At 41.5% G+C, this 27,245-nt stretch overlaps 3 protein-coding genes across 5 annotated transcripts in view; 2 read left to right on the top strand and 1 right to left on the bottom strand.

Moving 5' to 3' along the window:
- The window catches only part of Eftud2 (elongation factor Tu GTP binding domain containing 2), a 40,424-nt gene extending 19,120 nt beyond the window's left edge, over positions 1-21,304 (bottom strand). The window contains exons 1-11 of one of the 3 annotated variants that reach the window (XM_077110462.1): positions 21,196-21,304; positions 21,014-21,082; positions 19,759-19,867; positions 11,953-12,118; positions 11,218-11,296; positions 9,419-9,494; positions 8,837-8,902; positions 8,035-8,070; positions 6,298-6,388; positions 4,742-4,824; positions 1,816-1,982 (exon numbers count right to left, since the gene is read on the bottom strand). In XM_077110462.1, coding sequence (XP_076966577.1) covers positions 1,816-1,982; positions 4,742-4,824; positions 6,298-6,388; positions 8,035-8,070; positions 8,837-8,902; positions 9,419-9,494; positions 11,218-11,296; positions 11,953-12,118; positions 19,759-19,863 — 869 coding nt within the window. In that variant the 5' untranslated portion in view covers positions 19,864-19,867; positions 21,014-21,082; positions 21,196-21,304. The remainder of the gene's footprint in view (positions 1-1,815; positions 1,983-4,741; positions 4,825-6,297; positions 6,389-8,034; positions 8,071-8,836; positions 8,903-9,418; positions 9,495-11,217; positions 11,297-11,952; positions 12,119-19,758; positions 19,868-21,013; positions 21,083-21,195) is intronic. The other 2 variants (XM_076869200.2, XM_077110463.1) reach the window with 2 other exon arrangements.
- Positions 21,305-22,960: 1,656 nt separating this feature from the next.
- On the top strand, positions 22,961-24,773 carry Dnaaf19 (dynein axonemal assembly factor 19). The gene is made up of 3 exons (XM_076871235.1): positions 22,961-23,103; positions 23,496-23,628; positions 24,321-24,773. Exons 1-3 carry the CDS (start codon positions 22,961-22,963, stop codon positions 24,771-24,773), a joined length of 729 nt encoding a protein of 242 aa, XP_076727350.1.
- Positions 24,774-25,802: 1,029 nt separating this feature from the next.
- Fam187a (family with sequence similarity 187 member A) lies at positions 25,803-27,047 on the top strand. Its single transcript, XM_076869256.1, has one exon. The coding sequence runs from the start codon at positions 25,803-25,805 to the stop codon at positions 27,045-27,047; it is 1,245 nt and encodes a 414-aa protein (XP_076725371.1).
- Positions 27,048-27,245: the final 198 nt, after the last annotated feature.

The following is a 27,245-nucleotide window of genomic DNA, read 5'->3' as shown; positions in this document are numbered from 1 at the left end:
TAAGAAAACCAGTGTATACATGAATCAAATCCACAATTTTAGCCTTACTGGTACAGAATTTTCTAATTTAGAAATAAAAGTATCAGCTTAGAATAGTTCCCTTCTTGCTTCCATCTACCCTGAAGTTATACTCTCAAGAAGCAACTGCTTTTGACTTTTTAAAAACTGCTCATAGGGTTGGCATACAGCTCACTGTTAGAACGTTTGCCTAGCATTCAAGATCCTGAGTTTGGGGCTGGGGATGTGGCTCAAGCGGTAGCACACTAGCCTGGCATGCGTGCGGCCCGGTTCGATCCTCAGCACCACATAGAAACAAAGATGTTGTGTCTGCTGAAAACTAAAAAATAAATATTAAAAAATTCTCTTTCTCTCTCTCTCTCTTTAAAAAAAGAACAAACATTAATAAAAAAAGATCCTGAGTTTTATCCTCTGTACAGCAAGGGAGGAAAAAAAAAAAAAACAAAACAACAAACCCTGCTGCTCTTGGAGTATTTACCTTGATATCTCTAAGTATTTAAGCAACATATTATTACTTTTCTTATTTATAGGTTTAAAGCATAACTCTTGACTTTCTATTTTGGTAGATCAAGATTTAAGCTAATTTCATCTCCTATTTAAAAAAAAAAAAAAAAAAAGGTTTTATTATTTTTTCTCAGCTTCTCCAGAAACAGGGAGAAAATATTCCTGTTGAGAATTAGTGCTACCAACTGGGGAGTCTCCTAAAGGTAACTTAGTCTCTGGATATATAGGGGTAACCCTCAATCCTCAACTAGAAAGGCATTCTTTCAATAGGATGGCCTCTTCCCAGGCCTATTTTAGGGGCTGTAAGAAGTCATACATTACATTCTTCAGCCTGCAGATAAGAATGCCTTTAAGATATATTGAGAGCTGGGCTTGGTGGCACATGCTGGTAATCCTAGCAACTCAGGAGGTTGAGGTAGCAGGAGGATTGCAAGTTCAAGGCCAGCCTCATCACCTTTGTGAGATCCTGTCTCAAAACAAAGAATAAAAAGGGCTAGGGGCTGGGGCTGCAGCTCTATGGCAGAGCACTTGCCCAACATGAGTGAGGCACTGGATCTGATCCCTAGCACCACATAAAAAAATAAATAAATAAAATAAAGGGCATGCTGTTCATCTATAACTACTAATAAGGGTCCCCGGGTTCAATCCCTAGGACCAAAATAAAACAAAATGAAGGAAAGAAAAAAGTACCAAAATGCCACTTAGATACTGTATACTATCCCATCACTCATAATCATTAAAGTGAGCTCTAAATCCACCTTGTTGAGAAGCAAGTATATCCACAGAAATACAGTAAACAGTTCCTTAATTTACTTAGTCTATGTTAATAAAATAGCATCCAACATTATTCAGCACTCAGTTGCCATAAGTAAGCTCTGTTTAGAATACTATACCAAATATCTATTTCATTTGTTGTTACATTTCAATAGGCAAATATTATTACTTTTTTTTTTACAGAAGCAAAAACTAAGCTTAAATAATCTGTCCAATTCACAGTTATCTCGTGAAGATGAGACTGTTTCTAAAGCCCAAGGTACTGACCCCAATACTACCTGTTTAAATTGGACAACTAGTTAAGACACAGGGCTAATGAGACAAGGCTATGGAGTCAATCCCTGTAGGGTCCTGAAAAATGCCTTGAATTCTGCCCAACTAGCTCATCAACACATGCCAAGAAATAAATTATGAGTTACTCCCAGAGGTATTCCTGGGTAAAATTAAGATTTATAAAAACCAGAGTCTCCAAGGACAGGAAATCCACTCCCTTATTAATCCACTGATTTCATCCACTACCTTATTAATCCATTGACTTCATCCACAATGTGGCGCAGCTTATAGTAAGCATCAGTTGGAGGCAGCTTCAGCTCCAGGATCAGTCGGTCAATCTTGTTGATACACACGGTGACTGCCAGCCTCTCCTGCACTGCATGCTTGATTAGCCGCTCAGTGTTCAGCATCACCTAACAAACACAGGGTTCAGAAGGTGTTGATAAGAACAAAGAGGGCAGAAAAGCCTAGAGCAGAGTCAGAGAGGGTACCAAACTTTCAAAACAAGAAATACAAAAGAATAAAGGGCAGGGGAAAGATTGCCAGGAAGGATGCACTTTCCTAAAGGCAGATGTAGGAACTTTAAGAGTGCACTCTGTAGATCTGAGAAATATATGAATAAACACACTGAGGATGCTGGGAGCCAGGATTCTCAGCACAAAGAAGAAACCAGGAAGGACAGGAAGACCTATGGTGCTAGAATAGAATGTGGGTATTAGGATGAATGAGTTTCAATACACATGTACAGAAACAATTAAAGACACATGTACCAGTGCTCAATGAAAGGGACAGGAAGTGATGTATCCCAAGAGCAATGAGCACACCTGGAACTTTGCTTCTAAATCCTATTTCCTACTCTAAGAAGTCAGAGCTCATCTGGCATGGTGGGACATGCCTACAATCCCAGCTGCTTAGGAGGCTTAGCAAGAAGGATTGTAAGTTAGAGGGCAATTTGGGTAAATTAGTGGAACAATTTTTCAAAAAAAATAAAAAGGGCTTGGGGTGTAGCACACTGGTAGAGTGCTTGGTTAGCAAGCAAAAGACCCTGGGTTCAAACCACAACATCACACACACAAAAAAGAAGCCCAAGTTCCTTGATGAACTGGATGATTCCAGGATCTCAGGAAAAGTATAAGATGAGTCTAGAACATACATCTTTTTGTGCCAGAGAGTAAGGAAATGCTCAAAAATAGATGCACAGGTCATAAGCATGAAACAGCCAGCTTGAAGGAACTCTTACTAGCCAAATCTGGGACAACTAGAGCACCAGTATATATACTAATAACAACAAGGAATTATAACCCACTGAATAAAATAAAAACCCATATATCCATACTGATAATAAATAAGCAAATTTGGGGGAGAGTTCTTCCTTACAACACAATTCTAACCAATAAATACAGAAGAAATAAAAGAGAAAAAAATCACCATTTGAAATAATTATAGAAATAAAAGCCAAGAATTATCAATGCACGATAAAATAATCAGGGAAAGGTTGATAACAAATAGAACACACAAAGTATCTCCACATAAATTATTTATTACAAAGGAGGAAATAGTAACTTTACACTAGAGAAACCTGGCCAACCTACTTTAACCAACTGACTAAAGTTAACATCATCAGTTATGGGATAAGGTAACATCATCTACTTCCTGATGTGATGGACTCATAAGAACATAACTATGCAGTACTCTTGCCCAAAGTAACTTGAAGCTAATCATGAGGAAACATTAAGTAAACCCAAATTGAGAGATAATTCTACAAAATAAATGCCCTATTCCCTTGAAAAAAATGCCAATGTCATAGGAGACAAAGAAAAGCTAAAGAACAGTTTCAATTAAAAGGAACTAAACACATAAATAAGATGCACCATTCTGTATTAGGGGATAAAATTCAAGGACATTACTGGGCCAATTTGTGAAATTGAATAAGATCTACAAAAAATATCAGTTATGATAGTGTTGTATCAATGTCAATTTCCTGGTTATGGTTACTGTAAGTGAATGTACTTATCCTTATAAAATAAATTCTGCCAACTACTTGGGAGGCTGAGGCAGTAAAATCTCAAGTTCAAGGCCAGCCTGAGCAACTTAGTAAGACTGTGCTTCAAAATAAAATAAAAAGCTCTGAAGTTGTAGCTCAGTGGTAGGACGTTTGCCTAGCATCCATGAGGCCCTAGATTCAATCCCCAGCCCCACAAAAAAAATAAGAACCAAGAAACAAAAAAAATCATACAACAACAAACAAAAAAGAAATCATGAAATATTTTACCGTTATTTATTTTTTTGGTACAGAGATTTAACCCAGGGGTTATTTACCACTAAGCTACAGGGTCTCACTACATTGCTTAGGACCTAAGTTGCTGAGACCAGACTTGAACTTGCAATCCTCCTGTCTCAGCCTCTGCAGTAGCTGGGATTACAGGCTTTTGCCACAGTGTCCAGCTAATATTGTACTTTTAAATGGTTCAAAGGGGCTGAGAGTATAGCTCAAGTGGTAGAGGACTTGCCTAGGAGGCATGAGATCCTGGGTTTGGCCCTCAGCACCACACACTAGAAAATTAAAAATAAATAAATAAATGGTATAAAGGGAAAATATATATATACATGTGTGTTTATCTGTGTTCAGAGAGAGAATTCCAGAGCAAATAAAAATAAAGGTGAGCTCCTTGTACTACTCAGGCAACTTCTCGCTAACTTTGAAATTATTTCACAGTCAAAATTAAGTCAACTTTAAAAACTCACTCACAAAAAGAATGGTCAAGACTTCTTCCTCTGCTGGCTATCTCACCACTGACAATACAAATGCAGGTTAGTCAAGGTACCGAATCTTTCAATTTAGAAATATAAAAGACACCCTGGCCTTTTAACTCCAATCTCAGAAAAACCTATTAACTTTTAAAAATCCCTTTATATGAATATGCTTTCCTCTCTTCCTTTAATTTACATCTGTCATTATCTTTGTATTTCTTGAATGGCAATGGGTCTTATCACTTTGAGCTTCACTGAGCAAAGAGAGCCATCTTGATAATTAATTTTGAACTTCATTTGCTGCACTAATTTTAGAGCAAATCTAAGCCTTAATCCCAGACTTTCATGTTTGCTGGCTCCCAGCACACCTAATGCTCTGGGCACTGTGTGGGGGCAAACAGGAGAGTACAGCCTGACTCACCCCCTCAGCGGCATCGATGAAAAGGACCACTCCATCTGAGATGCGCAAGCCAGCTGTGACCTCATCAGAAAAATTCACATGTCCTGAAAAGCAAATATTAAGTAAGTCACCAAATGGTAAGTGAGGAGGCACAATTAACTTGTTGTGTGATCTAAGGAGCACTTTGAAGTTTATAAACTCACAAACATCTGCTTTCACTTCTTCTCACAACTCCTTGGGCAGTGTACAAATTTCTTCCATTAGTCACATCCTTGGATTCATCATTTATTTATTTATTTATTTGTTTGTTTATTTTGCAGTACTGGGGATTGAACCCAGGATCACTGTACCACTGAACTACACTGCAGCCCTTTTTACTTTGAGCAGGGTCTCAGTAAGTTGCTGAGGCTGGTTTCAAACTCGTGATCCTCCTGCCTCAATACCCACTACCATCAGATGCTGGAATCATGTAGGTGTGTGCCACTACACCCAGGTGGATTAATATTTTATTTTATTTTATTTTATTTATTTATTTTTTTTGAGAGAGTGAGAGTGGGAGAGAGAGAGAGAGAGAGAGAATTTTAATATTTATTCTTTTTAGTTATCGGCTTACACAACATCTTTGTTTGTATGTGGTGCTGAGGATCGAACCCAGGCCGCACGCATGCCAGGTGAGTGCACTACCGCTTGAGCCACATCCCCAGCCCCAGATTAATATTTTATACAGGAGGTCCCCATATATAAGAGATAGACAGTTTTACCTAGGAGGGCATAGTGAGCTTACCCTGAAATACCAGCTTACTCTGTAAGCAGAGTTCTGTGGGACCTAAGACAATCTGGAGGAGGGAGAAAGGGCAAAGGGATGTGGGGTGCTGCTCAAGAAGTCAGTTTCCTGATAAGATGCTGATGAGGGGAGAGGTAGTGTTCTGTAGAAGCTGAGGGTATCAGGGCACTATGTACCTGATAGTGTAATGAAAGCAAATCTACCAAAATGTAAAGTTCTAATTTTTGTCCTCTTTTTTGCAGTGCTGAGAATTGAACTTAGGGTCTTGCATATGTTAGGTCCCTTAAAGCTATATCCCCAGCCTCAAAAATACTCTGCCCCAAGTCAGTCCTTTCTTCTCTATCTTCTTTTTTGGCAATACCAGGGATGGCAACAAGTCAGTCCTTTCCACAAGAGTCAGCTACAAGACAAGGTGCACTGCTCCCACAGTTATCTCCATGTCCACTGGTTTCCTTCAAAACACTGAGTGCCAGAGGCCAGGGACAAGGTCTAACTAACCTTTACTTCTCCAGGGGCAAGCCTGGGGCCTGATACAGGCTGAAGTGAATAAATACATAAGGTTCCCCAAAATTAAAATATTCTAGAGGAAAGTAAAGACAAGCACAAAGCACAGTGTTTGCTAATTAGTAAGAAGCAAAGAAGATTCTGAAAAATGAAAACTACCTCAATAAAGAATGAAAGTGTGAAAGGAAGATAAAAACAAAAATGTGCTACTTCACATTGCTCTGGAAGCAGGAGCATAGAGCCCAAACCAGGACAAGTTTCAACCACACAGAGTAAGGGAATATTTCACCTGGCGTGTCCATGATATTGAAGAGGTAAGATTTTCCTTTGGTATCTGGCAGGACCACAGTCACAGGAGTGCTCTTGATGCCAACACCTCTCTGAAAGTCACAAGAGACAGTGGTCAAGACTTCTTGCTTTGCTGGAAGGGTGCAGTATAGCAAATTACAATGATGTCTCTCTTTATAACGGGTATAATTTTTATTTCTGATTCTAACCAAATTGACCTTGAAGGTGAAACATATTTTTTGGTACTAGGGATCTAATCCAGGGTGCTTTACCACTGAGCCACATCCCCAATCCTTTTTATTTATTTTTATTTTTTTAAAATATTTATTTGTAGGTGTAGATGGACACAACACAATGGCTTTATTTATTTTTTTTTAATGTGGTGCTAAGGATCGAACCGGGGTCCCGCCTGTGCTAGGCAAACGCTCTACCACTGAGCCACAATCCCAGCCCTCCTTTTTATTTTGAAACAGGGTCTCACTAAGTTGCTGAGGGTCAGGCCAAGTGGCTGAGGCTGGCATTGAACTTGCAATCCTCCTGTCTCAGCCTGGGATTATAGGGGTGTGTTGCCATGCCCAGAGAATCTTATCTCTTCATACACTAGAAACAAAGATAACAGTGGACTATTTTAAAACTAAAAAAAAAAAAAACAAAAACAAAAACAAAAACAAAAAAACAGACATAGTAGCACACACCTATAATCCCAGTTTTTCAGGAGGCTGAGGTGGAAAGATCATAAGCTTAAGGCTAGCCTCAGCAACTTTGCAAGACCCTGTCTCAAAATAAAATACAGAAGGCTGGTAATGTACCTCAGAGTAGAATGCTCTGGGGTTCAATCCCTAGTCCCACAAAAAGCAGGAAAAAAAGAAATAATCTGGGGCATATTCGTTTTTTTTTTTTGTTGTTGTTGTTGTTAAAACAAACAAACAAACACAGATACAGTTTCTATAACACTTGTAACAGGAAATAAGTATTTTAAAAAATAGCCCAGTCGAACAAATTTATAAATATATTTAGAAACAAAAATAGCTAACATTAAGGCTGGGGTTGTGACTCAGTGATTGAGTGCTTGCCTAACATATGTGAGGCGCTGGGTTCGATCATCAGCACCACATAAACATAAATAAATAAAATAAAGGTATTGTGACTAACTACAAAGAAATAATAATAATAATAATAAAAAAGCTAACATTCACTGACTACTTATCACATGCTACCTCTGTTCCAAGATCCTTTAGTTAACCATATCTATGAACATATAAGTCTTCCAAGTGTTCATTTAGGAAAAAAGGAATAGAAATAGAGGAAAAAGGACACAGAAGAGGTCATAGGGGAAGGATAAAGATCCAGATGGAAAGATAAAAAGAAGCATAAAGATACATGAACCTGTTCAGAGAGAAGCTACTCCTTGGAAGAGATCATCCTATGGATGGACTCATCATATGGATGTCATTTTAAAAACTATGTTGGGCTTCACAAATCAGACTCACCTCTTAGTATTTGCTTTATTAGGCCAAATTAAATCCAGTCAAGGACAGGAAGGCCCCATCTTGCCCTCCAATTTGCCTCCCCAGTTCTCATCATGGAAGAGCAGGGGGAGAAGAGGTGTGGGTCAGAGCTGAAGGGCAGGTGGGCTATGGACCAAAATGCTGCCATAAAGGCCTCTCTACATTTTCTACAAAACTATTACTGGTGGGTCTGATATGGGTAACCATCTGATTTCCCAAGGTACACTTACCTCTTGCTCTGTGAAGAGGATGTCAGTATAGCATAACTGAAAAAAAAAAAAAAGAAGGTCATTACCATCTGAATTCAGACTCCTCTTCCACATACCAACCATCAATCACTTTTCCTCGCCACCTCCCAGCTAGGGCTTCTGCCCCAGGAGAACAGATGAAAACAGCAGGGTGTCCCCACAGCAATTCCAGACAATGAGACCAGTGCCCACTCAGCTGGAAAATGTTCCTTGATGTGTGGAGTCCTCCCCCCACCCCACCCCACCCCCGCCTCACATTGAGGACCAGGAATGGCTGGAGAGCTAAATTTTATCAAATACACTTCTATCTTAAGAGTGGTAAAGGGAGACACATGCCAGCCTTCAAGGAACCCCACATGTCAAAACAGTCAATCTGGCGGACTGAACATTTATTGCACTGAGACTTGCTGCCACAGTTGGCCTCATTCACAGGCATTTAAATTTACCATGAAAACAACAAGGTCCAATTGTATGATATTTATAGAGCAGGCTATTAATACTATGACAGGAAAGAACAGACTATAAAAGTCAGGATATATCATAACTGAGGAGGGATCCCAAGTGCAGAACAGATCATCTAAAAATACTGCAGGTTAGTATTCTCTTTGCCTGAGAAAATTGAAATTATTTTCTTATAGCCTATTAATAGAGATTACAATTATAAAGCAGTACTCTGTAGGTGTCACTATTTATAAAGAGTGGGAAGGGTGAGGAAGGGGAAGGAGAGACATCTTTCTGTATTTTGAATGATTCATTCTAAACCCTCAGTAGAAGTTCTACTTACATCCTGGTCATAACGCTTTCTGATTTCCGGGTGTGTCTGCTCTATTAAACAATCTACAAAACAGGTCTAAAAGGGAAGAGAAAGTTATAATTTGCCAAGTGCAAAGGAAAATGAAAATCTATTGTGACCTCCTCCCAGAGCTCCTAACATACCATGTAATTTAAGGATGAGGAGAGGAAGAGGGGAACAAGGAGTATTATGGGACAACAAATGATTAACACGAAGCCACAGGATTATTTTTAAATGAAAGATGAAATCTTTCCTGGACAGGCATCCCCTAGGAAATGAAAACTTATAAAAATCAAAGTAAGGCTCAATTTCCCTTTTTCTGTCCAGATGTAGACACAAGGCTTAAGCATGCAAGTAGCTTAGGAACAGGTTCCACCTGCTACTCAGAAAAGCTAGAATTTCATAGCAGTTTCATAAGAGGCACATGTTGACCCTGTCCCCCTTCCCCCATCCTGGTCCCCAAGTCAGGATGTCCAGGTTTATGAACTCAAATCTCCACCTCTGTGACTCCGAGGGCTCAAAAGATGAGCAGATACAAAAAGAAATCCTGTTCTAAGCTGAAAGTTCTCCCACCTTGCCATGGTGGAGATGGCCACAAAGGGTCACATTTCTGATGAGCTCCGAGTTATCCATAAGATCTGCCAAGAAACTGAAAGAAGAAAGAAAACAAGAAAAGGGGCGTTGGCATAAGTTTTCAAGTGGAGAATAGCACAAAGGTGTTTCAGGTATTTTGGGCCAGAAACAGCTTTCCAACCAACTGGAGAATTCTCAGACAGAATGTCTACATCTACATAGTTCTGCCTCTGTGAACGAAATAGATTTATCCATGAGATGACACAATCTGGGAATGAAATATCTTAGGGATTTCAACAGTCAAATAATGAGATTAAAAAAAAATAGAGGAAAAAGAAAACCAAATACCTGAACTAACACAGCTCCATGAGAACTGTCCCTTTAAAAAGTTTTAGGCTAGGGTTGTGACTATAGCTCAGTGGTAGAGCACCTGCCTCACATGCGTGAGGCACTGAGTTCGATTCTTAGCATCACATAAAAATAAACAAATAAAGATATTGTGTCCATCTACAACTAAAAAAAGAATACTAAAGCTTTAGGCTACACTGATAGCCCACTGATGCCAGGAGGACTTAAAATCATTTGGGAAGCTTCTTTTGGAATTGCTGTCAGAGCAGTTAACAGAGCATTAAAGAAAACCCCTGTCATTACTGATATTAAGCCCAGGGGACTTCCATTCGGGTCATACCAGCACTGTCTTTCATATTTATCACCCATATTACTTACGGCAAGTAGACTTTGGATGACTATGGCTTTTTTTTTTTTTTTAATATTTTTTAGTTTTAGGTGGACACAATATTTTATTTTCATGTGGTGCTGAGGATCGAACCCAGTGCCTCATACATGCTAGGTGAGCATGCTGCCACTTGAGCCACATCCCCAGCCCCTGACTATAGCTTTTTATGTGGCTCAAAGATCAGAGATTTTAAAAATCACCACTGAGAATGCAAAGGAATATAAAGCAAGTTTTTTTTTTTTTAACATTTTCAGTTGTTGATAAACAAATAATTTCATGTATATATGTAGGTATGTATGTATGTATGTGGTGCTAAGGATAGAACCCAGTGCCTCACAAGTTCTAGGTAAGTGCTCTACCTCTGAGCCACAACCCCAGTCCTGAAGCAAGTTCTTAAAGCTTCTGAAGGGTTGTTTTTAAAATGTCTGAATGATGGCAGGTAAGCTGATTGTTTCAGAAGGTTCCCTACTTCTTTTTTAGAAGTATAAGAGCCCCCCCCCCCCATTTTTTGTGCTTGGGATGAGATTCTATTTAAAAACAAATAAAAAATAGTTTCATTACCTAATAGTGAGTCACAAGCACTTCAATACATGAGGACCTTAGAATTGCATTTTGTCAGTCAAAATGTTTCCAAATACAGTGTGCACACAAAAAGCTAAACCCTTCTACACACACTCCACTGTCTTGTACCCTCCATTTCAAAATAAAAAGCATTCAATTGGTCCCAAAATACTAAGCAGTCTTACTGAGTCAAAATTAGCTCTGGTGGCCACAATACTGATAATTATAATATCCCTCTCTGTTTCAAAGGCTGGCTTCCAAGAACAAATTAAAGGTGTGGAGGAAGAGGGAAACAAAGATTTGGATGAGGGCCAAGGGAAAAGTTAAGATTGAGCTTACATATCCCAGTAGCCAAATAAGCTGAGGAAAACTGTGACAAATTATGAAGAAATGCTGCCACAATCCACTAGCTACTTAAACCAAATACAACCTTCTTTCTGTCTCCATGAAAAAACAAACCCACACTGCTACTACAGAGAAGTTCAAAGATCTTATAACTTACTCCATTTCATACACCGTGACAGGTAATGTCTGCTCCATCAGGGTGAATTTCTTGGTTTTCACTGGCTTAATAATGGGTTCTAAGGGGGCGGGGGGAATGAAAAAGGTTATGATGTGCAAGTAGGCATAAACCATAAAAATACAGACCCCCATTTCATCAGACTGAGCTTTCAGAATGTATGATATAGAACATCAATTTATTTTATTCTTAAGAATCAATCATGTTGAGAACGTTCTGGAAATGCTGTTTGGCACGTGACAGTGAAGGATCTCAAACTGTGAACTGAAGAGTTTGCACTCTATTTGGTGGGAGGAGGTGGAGAAAGGTACAGATTAAGGTTAATGTCTGTTCAAAATCTCTCCTTACAGATATAAATGCAATTACTTTCCAAAACTTATAAGAGGTGGACAAATAAGCACTGTGAAGATTAGTAAAAGGGGTTGGGACTACTTAGATAGAAGAACTTATCAGACCACAGGGAGAACTTAATAATGGCCTTTAAGCATCTGAATAGGAATTAGACAAAAAAAATAAAGTTTATATGCTTAGTAATCAGCCAAAAGTTTTGATGACTATTCAAACGGTGTTAACTGAATCTTAATCCAGAAACAGTACCTGAAACTAGTAAAGAAAAACTGATCAGTTCATTCCCTGAACTTTAAGATCTGTTGAAAGTTACAAAATGAAATGTTCATGTTTGGATGTCCCCCTCACATCCAGCACCCTCTGTTGTACCTGTGAGAGGCTGGGTGTCCTCTTCCTGAACGATGGTCTCCACCTCAGGACCATACACCTCCTCTGCGGTGGGGTAATACTTCTTATCCTCATGCAACACCACCTCCATCCCAGGGTGATCGTCATCATGCTCTCCTATATCATCGTCATCTTCGTCATCATCCATCTGAAAGAGAGGAAAGGAGGATATATTGAACAGGCACATCTTTTCCTGCTCAATGACCAACTACAGTTGGGGATGGAGCTCAGAGGTAGACCTCTTGCCTAGCATGTGTGAGGTCCTGGATTTGATGTCCAACACTATGAAACAAAAACAAAAACTGACTGCATCACATAAATAAAGGTACTGACGTCACATGCTGGTCACCTTTTTATTTCAAGTTCTTTGCCAGTGGGGAGGGTTCCACTCCTGCAAGATCTTTCACAAAGAGAACACTGTAAGCCAAGGTTATGCCCAGCTCTCAAATTTGCCCTTTCCTGAATGTGGGCCAATGGCCACAAGTGGATTGAGATTAGGGGAAAAAAAAAATGGCTCATTACAGCATACCTTTTTAAACAAACAAACAAACAAACAAAACCAAAAACTCCACTTTCTCCAGCAAAAACCAGGAGGAGGGGTAGGGTTGTAGCTCAGTGGTTGAGCGCTGGCCTCACATGCATGAGGCACTGGGTTCAATCCTCAGCACTACATAAAAAATAACTAAATAGGACTGGGGTTGTGGCTTAGTAGTAGAACACTTGCCTAGCATGTGTGAGGCACTAGGTTTGATTCTCAGAACGACATACAAATAAATAAAATAAAGGTCCATCAACAACAACAAAATAATCTAAAAATTAATTAATTAGATAAAGATATTGTGTCCATCTACAACTAAAAAAATATTAAAACCCAAACCAAAGCAAACCAAAACAAAACAAAAAAACCAGGAGGAGCTAGAGAAAGAAATTGAGAACAAGTCCACACCTTTAAAATTTTCACTCAGATTTTTTTGGGGGGTAATATTTATTGAGTTATAGATGAAAACACAGTATCTTTATTTATATTTATGTGGTGCTGAGGATCGAATCCAGTGCCTCACACATGCGAGGCAAGCACTTTACAAATGAGCTACAGATTTATTTATTTAGACCATAAAGAAGGCGATTAGTTAAGAGGTTACTGCAGTAATTTAGGAGAGATGATTGTGGTAGTAGCTTTGACCACAGCAACTGTGAAATTTGCTGGTTTATTTTTTTAGTACCAGAGATTGAACCCTTGGGTGCTCTACCACTGACCTCTACCACCCAGCCCATTTAATTTATTTATTTATTTTTTTATTTTATATATTTATTTTTTAGTTTTCGGCGGATACAACATCTTTGTTTGTATGTGGTGCTGAGGATTGAACCCGGGCTGTACGCATGCCAGGCGAGCACGCTACCGCTTGAGCCACATCCCCAGCCCCCATTTAATTTATTTTGAGACAGGGTCTCACTAAGCTGCCCAGGCTGGCCTCAAACTGAAAAATGTTTTCTATTTTTTTTTTCCTTTAGTTGTAGTTGGACACAATACCTTTATTTTATTTATTTTTATGTGGCACTGAGAATTGAACCCAGGGCCTCGCACATGCTAGGCAAGCGCTCTACCGCTGAGCCACAACCCCAGCCCCCCCAAAATGTTTTCTAATGAATAAAAATAGATGTGATAAGAAAGAGAAGAGGCCTGAGCAACTGGAGATGGCATTGTATTTAGTAAGCTGAAGAAATCTGTAAGAGCAGATTTGGGGCAGAAGCTCAGAAGCTAAGTTTTAGATATGCTAAGTTGAGATTCTCTTATAGTTTAAGTTGAGAAGCCAAGTTGGAAATTGGATATATAAACCTAAGGTTCAAGAGAAAGATGCAGTTTGGAAATATCAATCTGAGAGTTCTCAGTGCACAGAAGCTACCTGATAAGACTTGATGAGATCACCAGGACAGTGAGTGTATGCAGAAAACAGGAAATATCCTACTGACATGTGGAGGTCAAGGACATGAAGAAGAATAAGTAGCAAAGACATAAGAAACAGCTAGTGAGGAACAAACCTAGAGGATTCTCTGGAAGCCAATGGAAGAGAGTATTTAAGGAGGAGGGAATGGCTGGCTGGATCAGATGCTTCAGGCTTGTCAAATAAGAAGACTAGAAACTGACTTTTGAATCTGTCAGGATAGAGATCACTGGTAACCTCAACAAGAGTAGTTTCTGAGGAGTCAGGGAAGCAAAAGGAAGGAAGTGGGCTTGAGAGAAAATGGAAAGATAAATCAATTTGGAGACAGCCAGTATCAAGAACTCTTTTTTTTTTTTTTGGTATGGGATTGAACTCAGGGGCACTCAACCACTGAGCCACATCCCCAGCCCTATTTTGTATTTTATTTAGAGACAGGGTCTCACTGATTTGCTAAGTGCCTCACTGTTGCTGAGGCTGGCTTTGAACTTGCAATCTTCCTGCCTCAGCCTACAGAGCCATTGGGATTACAGGTGTGTGCCACCCCGCCCAGCCTCAAGAACTCTTTTGAGGGCTGCAGTTGTGGCTCAGTGGTGGAGTGCTTGCCTAGCATGTGGGAGGCCCTGGATTTCATCCTCAGCACCATATAAAATTAAATAAAATAAAAGTATTGTGTCCACCTACAACTAAAATGATAAATTAAAAAAAAAAGAGACAATTCTTTTGAAATGTGCTGTATTGGAAGGCAGAGAAATAGGGAGGTAACTGAAGGGGGTTATAGAGTCAAGGGAGGATTTTAGGATAAAATAACATGACTGTATACTGATAGGAATGATCCAGTAGAGAAGGAAAACTGATGATGCTGGAAAGGCAGGGGAGAATTGCTGAGTGAAGGTCTTGAGTGATGAGAAGGGACAGGATCTAGTTTCTAGTAGAGAGAAACATAAATGAATCATCCACAAGAAAGAAAGGCAGGCATTCTACATGGGTACAGACCAGGGAGGTAGGTAGATATAATGGTGGGTTCTTGTTTTCCTTCACACAAATTCTACATGCCAACCTCTTTCTTAAAAAGAACAAAAAAACCCTCCAGTGGTGGGCTGACTGGCTACCTCCTACCACCTGCACACTCTACTTCTACTCAAGTAGCCTGAGATTACCCTAGCTCTTTTGGCAGCCGAACATATCCTACTGATAATAACTCCAAAATAGCAGTCAAGCCAGTTTTCTCCTGTTCCATGCTGCTGAATGTATTATAAATCTAACTGCAGGATTTTATGTAATAATTTCTGACTACCTGTAATCATTTCTACCTGAGATCTTGACAGCAGCTCAAACTTAACAAGTCTAAAATAAAACTAAACAAGCATCCTTTTATCATTTCCTTTTGTCTGTTAATAACCAGTTTTCCTCTAGACACTCCGGTTTCCCTCATTCTCTCTTCTTGCATGCAAACAATGGCCAAACTCCACAACTTCATGCCCTTCTGAGACTATTGTGATGAATTCCTGGCTAATCTCCAGTCCTCCAAACTCTCCTTTTAGTAAAGAAAGGTCTTTTAGTAGCTTTTTCATTACTATGATCAAAAAGACCTGGCAAAAACAATAGGAGGAGAAAAAGTTTATTTGGGGGCTCATGGTTTCAGAAGTTTCAGTCCATAGAGGACTGATTCCATTCCTCGGGGCCTGAGATAAGGTAGAACATCATGGTGGAATGGTGACAGAGGAAAGCAGTTGAGAACACTGCACCAGGAAATGAGAGCTCTGCTCAACAAGGACAAAATCCATACCCCAAAGGTAAGCCCCACAGGGACTCACCTCCTTCAGCCACACCCTACCTGCCTAGAGTTACCATCTAGTTAATTCCTATCAGGGGATTAATGTACTGATTAGGTTAGGAGCTCCAAAACCCAATCATTTCACCTCTAACCTCTCATGCATTGCTCATGTCATGAGCTTCGGGGGGACACTTAATATCTAAATTATAATAGAAGGGTCCAGCATTTTGCTTGAACCATGTCATCTCTCACTTTCAGTTCTCCATTCAAATCCTTCAACCTCTGGCCTCATGTCCTCTGCTTCATATCCACAGCTGCCCTTCAGGAACCGTGCTATGGTGATGTGGAGAAGTAGTCCTGCCTTTATATACTACCTACCCCGGGGCCCCAGCTCACTGAACTCCTCTCTAGATCGGACACCCTTCTTTCCTATTTACATTATTAAAATCTTACGTATCTCTTTACAATTCTATACCACAATAAAATTTTTTTTAACATTTATTTTTTAGTTGTAGTTGGACACAATACCTTTATTTTACTTATTTATTTTTATGTGATGCTGAGGATTGAACCCAGGGCCCCACATATGCTAGGCGAGCACTCTACCGCTGAGCCACAACCCCAGCCCCCACACGCAATAAAAAATTTAAAAATAATTCTATGCATCTCATGTGGATTAGGCTATAGACCTTAATTCTGCTGGAAGAGTACAGACTTGCTCAGCCATTCTGAATAGTAATCTGACAGTATTTAGTATCAAAACATTACCTAAGTAGAAACATTTCTTTTTTTTTTTCCTTTGGTGGTACTGGGGATTGAATTCAGGACATCAAGAATGCTTGACAAGCACTCTACCACTGAGCTACATCCCCAGGCCCTAGAAACACGTTTAATTTGTATAATTCCATAATCAGCAACTCTGTTCAAAGGAATATAACACTCCTCAAAATTTTCACATCATGCATTAAGGGACACAACTAAGAAAGTTCACTGCAGTGTTATCTGTAGTGAGGAAAGGCTTGGTCCAGGTAACCTGGGTGTCCATCACTGAGAGAATGATGCACACGAGGAAGAACTGAGCAGATGTCACAGACCAAACGTACTCACAGAAACGAATGGATCCTAAAATGCACTAGTCATCACAATCATCATTTCTACATTTTTTTTCTATATTTTTATTAATAGCTTTGGTGAGATAAGACCCACTTTCCACATGCAATTCACTCCTTCACTCCTTTTTTTTTTCCTTCTTATGCTGGGGATTCAACCTAGGGCCCTGTGCATGCAAGGAAGACACTATACTACTCCATATCTTCAGCCCACAATCCATCCATTTTAAGTGCATCATTCAATGGGTTTTGGTGTCTTTACAGAATTGCGCGACCATATCTACAATCAATTTTAGATCACTTTAATTAGCCCAAAAAAGGAGTTCCATACTCTTAAGTTATCACCTCCCAATTCCATCCCCAACCCAGACTACCACTAATTGTTCACTTCCCATCTCTACAGACACCTATCCATTCTTTGGCTCCAGTATGAAAGTTATTTCTTTAGATATCTTTCTTGGTCACCCCAGTCAGAAATTATTTCTCACATACTATTACTACAGCATGAAGTGAATATAACTTAAACAGCATACTCCTCTTCCCCTGCTTTGTATTATAAATTTTTTGTATTTTTATCTCCCCCAGTTAGTAGAAGGTTTCCTGTGGGTAGGGGCAGTATCTCTGCTCTCTCTGCATCATGATTTTTTGAACATAGTAAAGAGCTTCATAAATATTTAACAAATGAATTTATTGAGCTTTAGTCTGGAATTTAGGTTTATTGGGATCACTTTGAATTCAAATATATTAGCTTATGTCCCAAATAAGTTTTATAAACTTCCATTTTGTATCTTCACCCAAATCATTAATGATAAGGTTGAAAAAGACAAATCAAGCACAGATGCCTAAAACATGTCACAAGAGCTCTGGTGGCAATACTTTTTGGGTTCCATTGTTCAATCAGCTGCAGCATTCCCTAATTGTACTCCGACATAGCCCAAATCTTTTCACAAGGACAGCAAGAGCCACAGTGCTTAATTTGGAAAAGGGGTAAAATGGAATGAGGACAGAAGACTTTTCTATCTGCAGGGATTGAATGAGAATGTATTCATGAATTACTTATTATTATGGGTGCATATCACACTATCACACTTACTAATCTAAAATGTGGCACGTTATCTCCATCTTTAAAAATCGGGATGAGCTGTATAATTTACTTTTTGGTACCTCAGTCACTCCCAACAGTTTAAAGATGACCACAGTGAGCTTATCTCTGCAAGGTCTTCCCCACACCTCAGCCAAAATATAAATCACCTGGCCCTACAGATCTGAACACACACACACAAAACGTTCTCCTTTCACGTCACATCACCTATATGGCTTCAACTTTTCTTTTTCTTCCAGTTTATTCTATCCTTTTCTAGTTTGATGAATATTTTTTCCAATTGAAAAGATAGATGGAGCCAGAATTTCTGTTCTACTTTCTTGCTGTCCCATGACTATCTCAGCTCCCTAAGCACTGCTAATCCAGACTAATTCACTGTTAACAACAGGCCTTTCTACCTCTAGATTACGTTCTGAATAATTGTAAAACAAAAAAGCCACCTTAGGTGGGCTGGGGTCATAGCTCAGTGGTAGAATGCTCGCCTCGCACATGTGAGGCACTGGGTTCGATCCTCAGCATCACATAAAAAAATATAAATAAAGATATTATGTCACAACATCTACACACACACACAAAAAGCCACCTTAGGTGTCTTTTGCAAGCCTCAGATCATCTGGACTACATTTTCCATAGCCTTCCTCAAGGGGAATTAAAGAAGTCTATACTTTCCCTTTTATTGTTTTTGTGCATTTTTACAAACCTAAGCTTGTAGGGCTGGGATCGTGGCTCAGTGGTAGAGTGCTCACTTTGCGCATGTGAGACCCTGGGTTCGATCCTCAGCACCACATAAAAATAAATAAGTGAAATACAACCATATATATATATATATATTAAATCTAAGCTTGTAAATTATATTGTTATATTGTGTGCATGTACGAATATGTAACAAATCCCATCATTAAATACAACTATAATGCATCAATTAAAAAATATGGGGGAGGCTGTGTGTGGTGGTGCATGCCTATAATCCCAGCAGCTCAGGAGGCGGAGGTAGGAGGATGGTAAGTTCAATGCCAGCCTCAGCAACTTGGCAAGGCCCTAAGCAATTCACTGAGACCCTGTCTCTAAATAAAATACAAAAACAGGCTGGGGATGTGGCTCAGTGGTTGAGTGTCCCAAGGTTCAATCTCCAGTACCAAAAACAAAAAATAAAAAATATGGGGGGGGGGGTAGACCTGAGCTTGTGAGGGAGGTCCCAGTGTAGATGTTCTTAGAAAAGCTGATTACCTTTTCTTTTTTTTTTAATTTTTTAAAATCTTTTTTAGAGAGAGAGAGAGAGAGAGAGAGAGAGAGAATTTATTTATTTATTTATTTTAGTTTTCGGCTGACACAACATCTTTGTTTGTATGTGGTGCTGAGGACCAAACCCGGGCCACACGCATGCCAGGCGAGCGCACTACCGTTTGAGCCACATCCCCAGCCCAGAAAAGCTGATTACTTTTTCTAAACTGGAATTACACATGATTGTCAAAAGATACTTCAGGCAAATGGAAGAAGAGCTACTTTCAGATGAACCAGAGCTCAGAATATAAACCACCTCATCGGGCTAGGGTTGTGGCTCCTAGTAGAGTGCTCGCCCAGCACGCGTAAGGCCCCAGGTTCGATCCTCAACACCACATAAAAACAAATAAATAAAATAAAGGTATAAAAAAAAAAAAAAAAACACCTCATCAGTGAAACTATCTTATATTCCCTTTTGGATCTTTAGTAGCTGAGTTTTTGTGGGGCAGTATAAGTCAGGCTGTAAAAAAGGCAATGTTAAGAGATATATACAGGGCATTATGGAAATACAGAGGATTCAGAATTTTACTGATCTTTTTAAAAGAGAGATGATAAAAAGCAATATGTTTGTTGTACCTCATCAAGATCTTTGGTCTCTCTGCCCAATTCATCATCATCTTCATCAGAATCAAGTTCTGGCCCAATATAATTTCCAAATTCATCATACAAGTCAGTATCCATGATGCTAAAATTCAAAGAGAGGAGAAGAGTTAGATTCTGGCAAGATAATCAAAGACTCCATGGCAAGCACTTGTATTTCTACTTTTAAGGTTGATCAGATACCTCTCATGCCCCTTTTCCAGATGTGACTAAAGACTGATTAACCTACTGACTAATTCCCTCCAAATCCCAGTACCTTCCCCACCTCTATGCCCTACTTCTATACTCTCTCCTCCATTTCTTTCTTTTTTTCCAAATATATTTTTTAGTTGTAGATGGACACAATACCTGTATTTTTTTTTTATGTGGTACTGAGGATTGAACCCAGTGCCTCACAGTGTGAGGCAAGTGTTCTACCACACTACTAACACTGTCCTATATAATCACAACACAACCACCATAATTGAAAAATGTAAACTAGCACAGAATTAACACCTAATACACATATTCCATTCAAGTTTTACAAATTGTTCCAATAATGTCCCGCACAACCAAGGATTCCATCCAGGATTACTGTCTGCATTTAGCTGATGTGTTTTTATTCTCATTCAATCTAGAACAGTTTCTTAGTCTTTCTGGACTTACATGGCTTTTGAAGATTACAAAAAAAAAAAAAAAGACTCCCATTAAGTGCCTGCAGAAACTTTTCTAGAAGGCTGTTCATGGAACAAACCAAGTTAATTTCTGTTTCAGAACCATTGACTTGTCATTCTCTTTTGCCCCTTGGATATGTATACCTTGTTACTTTATTAAAACGTCACCTTTTCTGTCGCTTTTTGAAGTCCTCCATACATGCTTTCCAACCTCTGCTTCTACTGTCTAGTTAACATTTACCGGTAACTCATGTATAGTAATTTGTTTGCTGTTCATTTCTCCAACTACAATTTAAGCAAGGACTTTGTTTTGTTTACTTTGAACAGTGCCTGGCACAAAACAGTCCCCAATAAGTATCTGTTGAGTGAATTAATGACTCCAACACTGCACATACAGACTTTCCCACAGATACCCCAAATCCGGATCTCTTGTGTACTAAATCTGCATTTCTCCGCTAGATTTCAGGCTCTCAAAGGTGGGAACTTGGCAAAGAAGGGATTAAGTCGGCATAGATGGAGGAGGAAGAAAGGGGACTGGACAGTTAGAGCCTAGCTTCCGCCTAGGGACAGGACGTTACCCTCTGAGAAAACAAGGAAAGCCCGGAACCGGTGCGCATGTGTCGATCCCACTCCAGGCCTCAATTTACCTATTTGATAAGAGAAAGGGACAGAGAGTATACAACACCTCTCCAGATATGACGTTCTTTAATTTCCCATTCCACCCGGAAAAAAAAAAAAAAAAACCTTCCAGAGCGCTTACCCCGCGGCAGCTCACCTCCCGCCCGCTCAGCCAAGTGCTCCGAGTCGGCCCCTGGACACCGCGCTTTCGTCCCACGCCGCGACAACGTCTGCGCCCGCCGCCAGGAAGGACCTCGCAGACGCCACGATCGCGTTTCTCGGAGGACTGACCTCTGCCTGCAAATCTGCTCCAAGGACTGCTGACCGCGAAGACAGGAACCGGCAAAGTGGACTTGTGGGTCTCCAAATCAAGGTCTGCGCTGCTCCAAAGAAAGGGAGGTCTGAGGACACATAAATCTGATCAGGCTCCTCGGAGCCACCCTGAAAGGGGGCCTTCGGACCGGTCACGTGGGAAGGCGGTTGGCGTAGTTGCCGGGCAACCACCGCTGTGGGGAGAAGAATGCACTGAGCTATCTCCGGTTCTAGCATATCAGGGATCCCCAAAGAAAACAAGGGGACCAACGCCAGGGTCGCGAGGGTGAGGGACTGGAGGCTGAGTAATGGGAAAGGAAGAACTGTTCTATTCATTTGATGACAGGAGAGGCCTGAGAATTAGATAGAAAGCCACACAAGGTGTCGGGCTTATAGTCTCAGCTGCTTAGAAGGCTAAACCAGGAAGATAAAAAACAAACAACAACAGCAACAAAAACCTGGACAGGAACGGGATACCTAGATTCAGTTGCTGACCAACCCAACTCCCTTCTCAGCATTCAGCTTCTCCACGTCGAGGTGGGGGTCAGGGTGGTCATGGGGTTGATTGTAGACCTCCTGCTTTCCTGCTCTAGTGCTGTTCCTGGGTGAACCACAAAATCTAGCTCAACTTACCAGGAATCTGAAGCTCAGGAAGGTCTCACAAGTAAATGCCAGAACCCAGACTGGAACGCATCTGGAAGATTCTCTTGTAGAAAAGGCCAGTTAGACTCTGCTCTGAGACTACAAAAGTACAACGGCAGAACTAAAGACTTTTCCCATGTACTTAGACATCTGTGCCTCCAGCCTTGGGTTGGACACAAAGATTTGGGGATGGAGATTATTGAGCTCCTTCTTCTGATACTTCAGTTTCCTGTTCATTCATTGTTTCTGGTTTGGGTTAAAACTATCTTTTCCCATTAAAGACATTTCAGGAAGGATGCAATGCTATCTCTGGTCTCTGGTAGCTAACGAGACTCCTGCTTTTGTGTAATATCCTCAATGGAACAACTTGCTATGGAGTGATCCTATGTGAAAGAATGAATGGCCTGAATTCTGAGATCCAAATGCCTCTTCAGCTAAAGCACCAAAATTATTATTTTTATGGAGCTGGGGATCAAACCCAGGGCCTTGCACATGCTAGGAAAGTGCTTTACTACTGAGCTATAAATATTTTTAGAGTAGAGAACAAAATCAAGACAGGGCTCCAAATTGAAAGTCAGAATTCTGTATTTTCAGTGACAAGTCTTATATAAGCCCTCCCTGTGCAACTCAACTTGTATAAAGTAGAAAGCCAGGTTTTTGTAATGCTTGCTAAGATAAATGTCATAATGTTTTGGGGTCATTTTGTGTTTTGGTAAAGAATCCAGAGGTGGGGCTGAGTTTGTGGCTCATTGGTAGAGTGCTTATTTAGCACATGCAAGGCCCTGGTTTCAATCCTTAGCACCACATAAAAATAAATAAATAAAATAAAGATATTGTGTCCATCCACAACTAAAATATAAATACTAAAAAATAATCCAGAGGCATCCTCCTTTTCCTGATATTGGCCCTCCACTAATGTTCATTCCCTATGCCTTCCTTCCCAGGAACAGGCCATGGAAAGGAATGATGTTATTGACTTCAAAGCTTTGGAGAAAGAGCTGCAGGATGCGCTCGCTGCTGATGAGAAGTACAAACGAGAGAATGCTGCCAAGCTACGGGCAGTGGAACAGAGGGTGCCTTCCTATGAGGAGTTCAGGTTGGCTCACTGCCATTTTTCTCAGGCCATCCTGCTATGATGGGATACAGTAGTTAACAGCAAGCACTCTGGAATCAGATCATTCTGAGCTCCTGGCCTCAACCTCTACTACTGGTGTAATCTTCTGAAAGTTCCTTAATCTCTCTGAGCCTCAATTTTTTCATCTGTAAAGAGAATAACTTTTGCTATAATTAAATAAGCTATTGCATGTAAGATTCTGAACACAGTATCTGGCTTCATGTGCAGAGTTCGAAAACTTTTAGCTATACTGCTATCATAGTTGTCATATTATCCTGTCAACAAGTTCAACCTTACATCAGGCAAAATCTAGCTACCTCCCTCCCAAGACACAGCACTAAGTTCACTACCCATTCTCTGTCCTTTATCTATAGGAGTATTGTCCTTGCATCACATCTGAAGCCTCTGGAGCGGAAGGACAAGATGGGAGGAAAGAGAACTGTGCCCTGGAATTGTCACACTACTCAAGGGCAGCCTTCCCAAGATGTGGCCACTGAAATCTCCCAGGTAGGTAAGGCCCAGCCTCTTTAGACTAGCAGAATGCTCTGTCCTAAAGCTCCAACGGTGTCTTCTTACAACGCATACTTCTTCCTTTTATCTCATGGAAGACAACAGAGACAGGATTTTGCCTCTAGTCACAGAAAGAAAAGCAACCACAAGATGATAGGGCTGAGATGAACTGAGCAGAATGAGTCAGAAAGTAAGGTAGGGAGGTCTCCTTCCATCAGTCTTTTGACTTTCATTCCTACATCAGAATTGGGTAGCTCAGCTTCTGAGACTGATCACAGATAGCACAACAATCCTGTGGCAGTTTTGGGAGAGAGACCCAGCCTGTCAGGTCCTTGACACTCACTTTGTGTTCCTTTCTCTCTTCCTGAGATTTCCCATTAAATCCTTCACCCTTCTCAGAGCAAATACTGATCTACTATTGAAAACCAGAGCTACATCCCATTCATCAGTAGGAAAATCCCAGCATAAGTGAGAATCCAGGCCAAATTATGGCCTGGATTCCTTGGGCCCTCCCTCTCTCACATCCCCAGTTCCCTCCTTTGAAAATGAGACCCACAGGCACAGTAGCCTACCCAGTGCTTAGAGAGCAATCCCAGAATTAAGATGAAAACCCACAGGCTCCCCTTAACCTCACTGTCACAGAGCAACCAGAAGAGCTCTGGACCCCCTTTGCTTCCTTTGTGACCCAGGAGAAAGTTCCCTTCCAGCCTGAGACCTCAGCAGAATTCTACCGAGATTGGCGACGACACTTGCAGAGTGGACCAGAGCGCTACCAGGCCCTGCTGCAGCTTGGAGGTCCCAAACTGGGTCACCTCTTCCAGACAGATGTGGGGTTTGGACTTCTAGGAGAGCTGCTCATGGTACTGGATGATCATGTGAGGCCAGCTGACAGGATGACAGTGCTGGGGGTCCTTCGCAGCCTGGCCGGCACGGGACGCTTTACCCTGAACCTGAGCCTCCTGAGCCACGCTGAGCAAGAGAGTTGCCGAGACTTGTTTCAGAAGCTGCAGGCCATGGCTACCCCCAGATCTTTGCAGGAGGGGGGCTGCCCAGACAAACAGGCTGTGGAGGAGCAAGATGGTGGGCTCCAGGAGGAGGAGGGGCTCCTGCAGGAGCTATTAGGGCTGTATCAGATTCACTGATAGGACTGGCTGCCCTCAGAGTCCCTCTCAGAAGACCACCCTGACCTGCTTTCCTGATGTTTGACAGTGCTGCCTCCCTGGCTGACATGAGCTTCAGTGATCATCAGAGACATTTTTTTGGTGGTTGTCTTGGGGTTTCTGCAGGACTTTAATGAGAAACCCACATCTACTTCCCTTCTCAGCTTGGAATTTTCAGAGAAAAAACTTGAATCAAGTCTCTCTAACTTTTCCAGTCACTGTATCCATCTTTTGAACTGTGTGAATCCACAGGACAGAAAAGGGTCCAGGAGGTTGAAATCAGTTTTGCTTCCCACGCTTTTTGAGTCTAACCCACTGGTCATGAGAGAAGGATGTGTTTCCAACCAAATGCGGGTGACACCAGGTACAGCCTCCACTCAGAAAAAGAAAAAAGCAAACTTGTTCATCTTTCATGGCAAATAAACACTGATACTCATAATTCTTTAATCAGAATATTTGTAGCTCGAAGTCAGTGAATGGACATTTAATTAACAGTGACCAAATGCTACTTCATTTCAGGTGCAGAATTTTTCTCTAAGGGCTGAGTTTTTGTGCAGGTTGGGGAAGCCCAATGTCCAATGTCCTGGATGGCCAGGTGTATTGGAGGGAAGGCTTCCAGACCGATGGAAGGGAAGATATTTTATATGGGGCAGGTCGGGCAGGGCCTAGATCAGTGAAGCACAAGGGCCTTATGGCTCAATCTGGTTTTCCTTGACCCATTCTTGGAGCAGGGGAGTGCCAGTGTTCTAGAAAGGTGAGTGAAGGCCAAGTTCTAGAATGATTTTCCCTCAAGATCAGGCCTGGAACATTCCAAGGACATCTAGTACATCAGTTGGAAATAAATTGCCTTGCATTTGGCTGCTTCCTGTGAAGACTGTTGCTTATTTTCCTGGCTGCTTAGTTCTTTCCTCATATAGAGGCCTCTTCTTGGCAGTGATTTCTAGAAACCCCATAGGTATTCAGTGCCTTGGTTTTTATTTCCCTGCCCCTCTGTCCCTCCCTCCTGTAAATATGAGCCTGGCCCACACCACTGTGCTCCTATGGGCCTGGGGCAGTCTCCAGGCCTTTGAAATAGTGGAGAAGGAGAACATTTTTCTGAAGACCCCCTGCCCTGCTTTCCTTATGTTTGACAATGCTGCCTACTTGGCTGACATGAGCTTTGAGCTTCCCTGTCACTGCAAGCCTGAGGAGGTGCCGGCTGTAGTCTGGTACTATCAAAAGCATGTGGGTAGCAGCCACACCAAAGTGCTGACAGACTTTGATGGGCGTGTGCTGACCGAGGCAGCCCAGGTGCGTGTGGGCAGTGACATGCTAGTCCGTTTCAGCATCCGCATGTTTAGCCTGTTGGTTTTCCGGGCCCAGCCTGAGGACTCAGGTCTGTACTTCTGTGGCACCCGCAAAGGGGAATACTTTTATGCCTACGATGTGGACATTCAGAGCAATGAGGGAATGGTGGCAACCTTCAAGGACATGGGCCAGAAGCCCTTTGCTGATGAGTACTATGGGAACCTCCATGTCTTCACCACCTTCTGGGAGTGGACCCCTTGTGACCGCTGTGGGGTGCGTGGGGAGCAATGGCGCATTGGCCTCTGCTACCTTAGGAGCCCTGACCTCTCCCCACGGTACCGGAGGACACAGTCTGATGTGGTGTCCTGTGGTTCACAGGCTGTGCCTAGGAGACTGCGCACCACAGTCAGGGACCACATGCCTGAGTTGCTGGTTCAGAGTTGCCTGGTGCCCTGTGAAAAGAAGAATCGGTTCCGGGAGAGTGTGCTGGCTATATACAACTACGTGTCCAAAGTGGGTAGCAAGCCTTGGGTGCCCAAAGTGCCCATTCAGTTTCACCAGCAGAGACTGGGCCATGGACTCATCATTTCCTGTCCTGGGGCCCGGCCAGAGCATGCTGTGGCTTGGGACAAGGACCACCAGCACCTCTACCGCACACAATACCTAAAAGGTGTCAACAGATCCATGAGAGTATTCATTGACCATGGCAACCAGCTCCACATTCGTTTCACCCAGCTAAGTGACCGGGGCATTTACTATTGTTGGCGGCAAGGGGTGCAGATCGCTGGGTTTCGACTCAGTGTGACATCCCGAGGGCACTACCCAGCCTCACTGTCTGACCCTGAGACTCGTGCTGCTGTGGAGCTCACCCTGATAAGCTATCTTCTCATCACGGCAATTTTTGTCACCGTTCACCTCTGTCGTTGCTGCTGTTACTCATTTCGCTTTCGTCCCATGTTCTCACCCTAGGCTGTCTCTTCCCAAGCTCTGAAGACCAGTTGTGCTTCAATGTGTTTATTAAATGATACCAGATGCCTCTGGGTAGGCGTCCTGGGCTGGGACATGTGGCAAGAAGATGCAGACAAATCTATTAGTTACAATCTGCTTCCCAATTTCATGAGCAGGTATGGGTCCTGATCTGGGAAGTGGGGAAACCTAAAGCAGGTG

The sequence above is a fragment of the Callospermophilus lateralis genome, chromosome 11 (genome assembly GCF_048772815.1).
Source record: "Callospermophilus lateralis isolate mCalLat2 chromosome 11, mCalLat2.hap1, whole genome shotgun sequence".
NCBI lineage: Eukaryota > Metazoa > Chordata > Mammalia > Rodentia > Sciuridae > Callospermophilus > Callospermophilus lateralis.
The sequence above is the reverse complement of the archived record's forward strand: the minus strand, read 5'-3'. Positions and strand labels throughout refer to the sequence as shown.

What these genes read in the sequence shown, in the direction of transcription:
- Dnaaf19 (XM_076871235.1), top strand. Translation starts at nt 22,961, where the DNA reads ATGGAAAGGAATGATGTTATTGACTTCAAAGCTTTGGAGAAAGAGCTG. An exon ending in CCTTCCTATGAGGAGTTCAG is followed by an intron (nt 23,104 to 23,495) that starts GTTGGCTCACTG and finishes CTTTATCTATAG; the next exon opens with GAGTATTGTCCTTGCATCAC. An exon ending in TGGCCACTGAAATCTCCCAG is followed by an intron (nt 23,629 to 24,320) that starts GTAGGTAAGGCC and finishes TTTGTGACCCAG; the next exon opens with GAGAAAGTTCCCTTCCAGCC.
- Fam187a (XM_076869256.1), top strand. Translation starts at nt 25,803, where the DNA reads ATGAGCCTGGCCCACACCACTGTGCTCCTATGGGCCTGGGGCAGTCTC.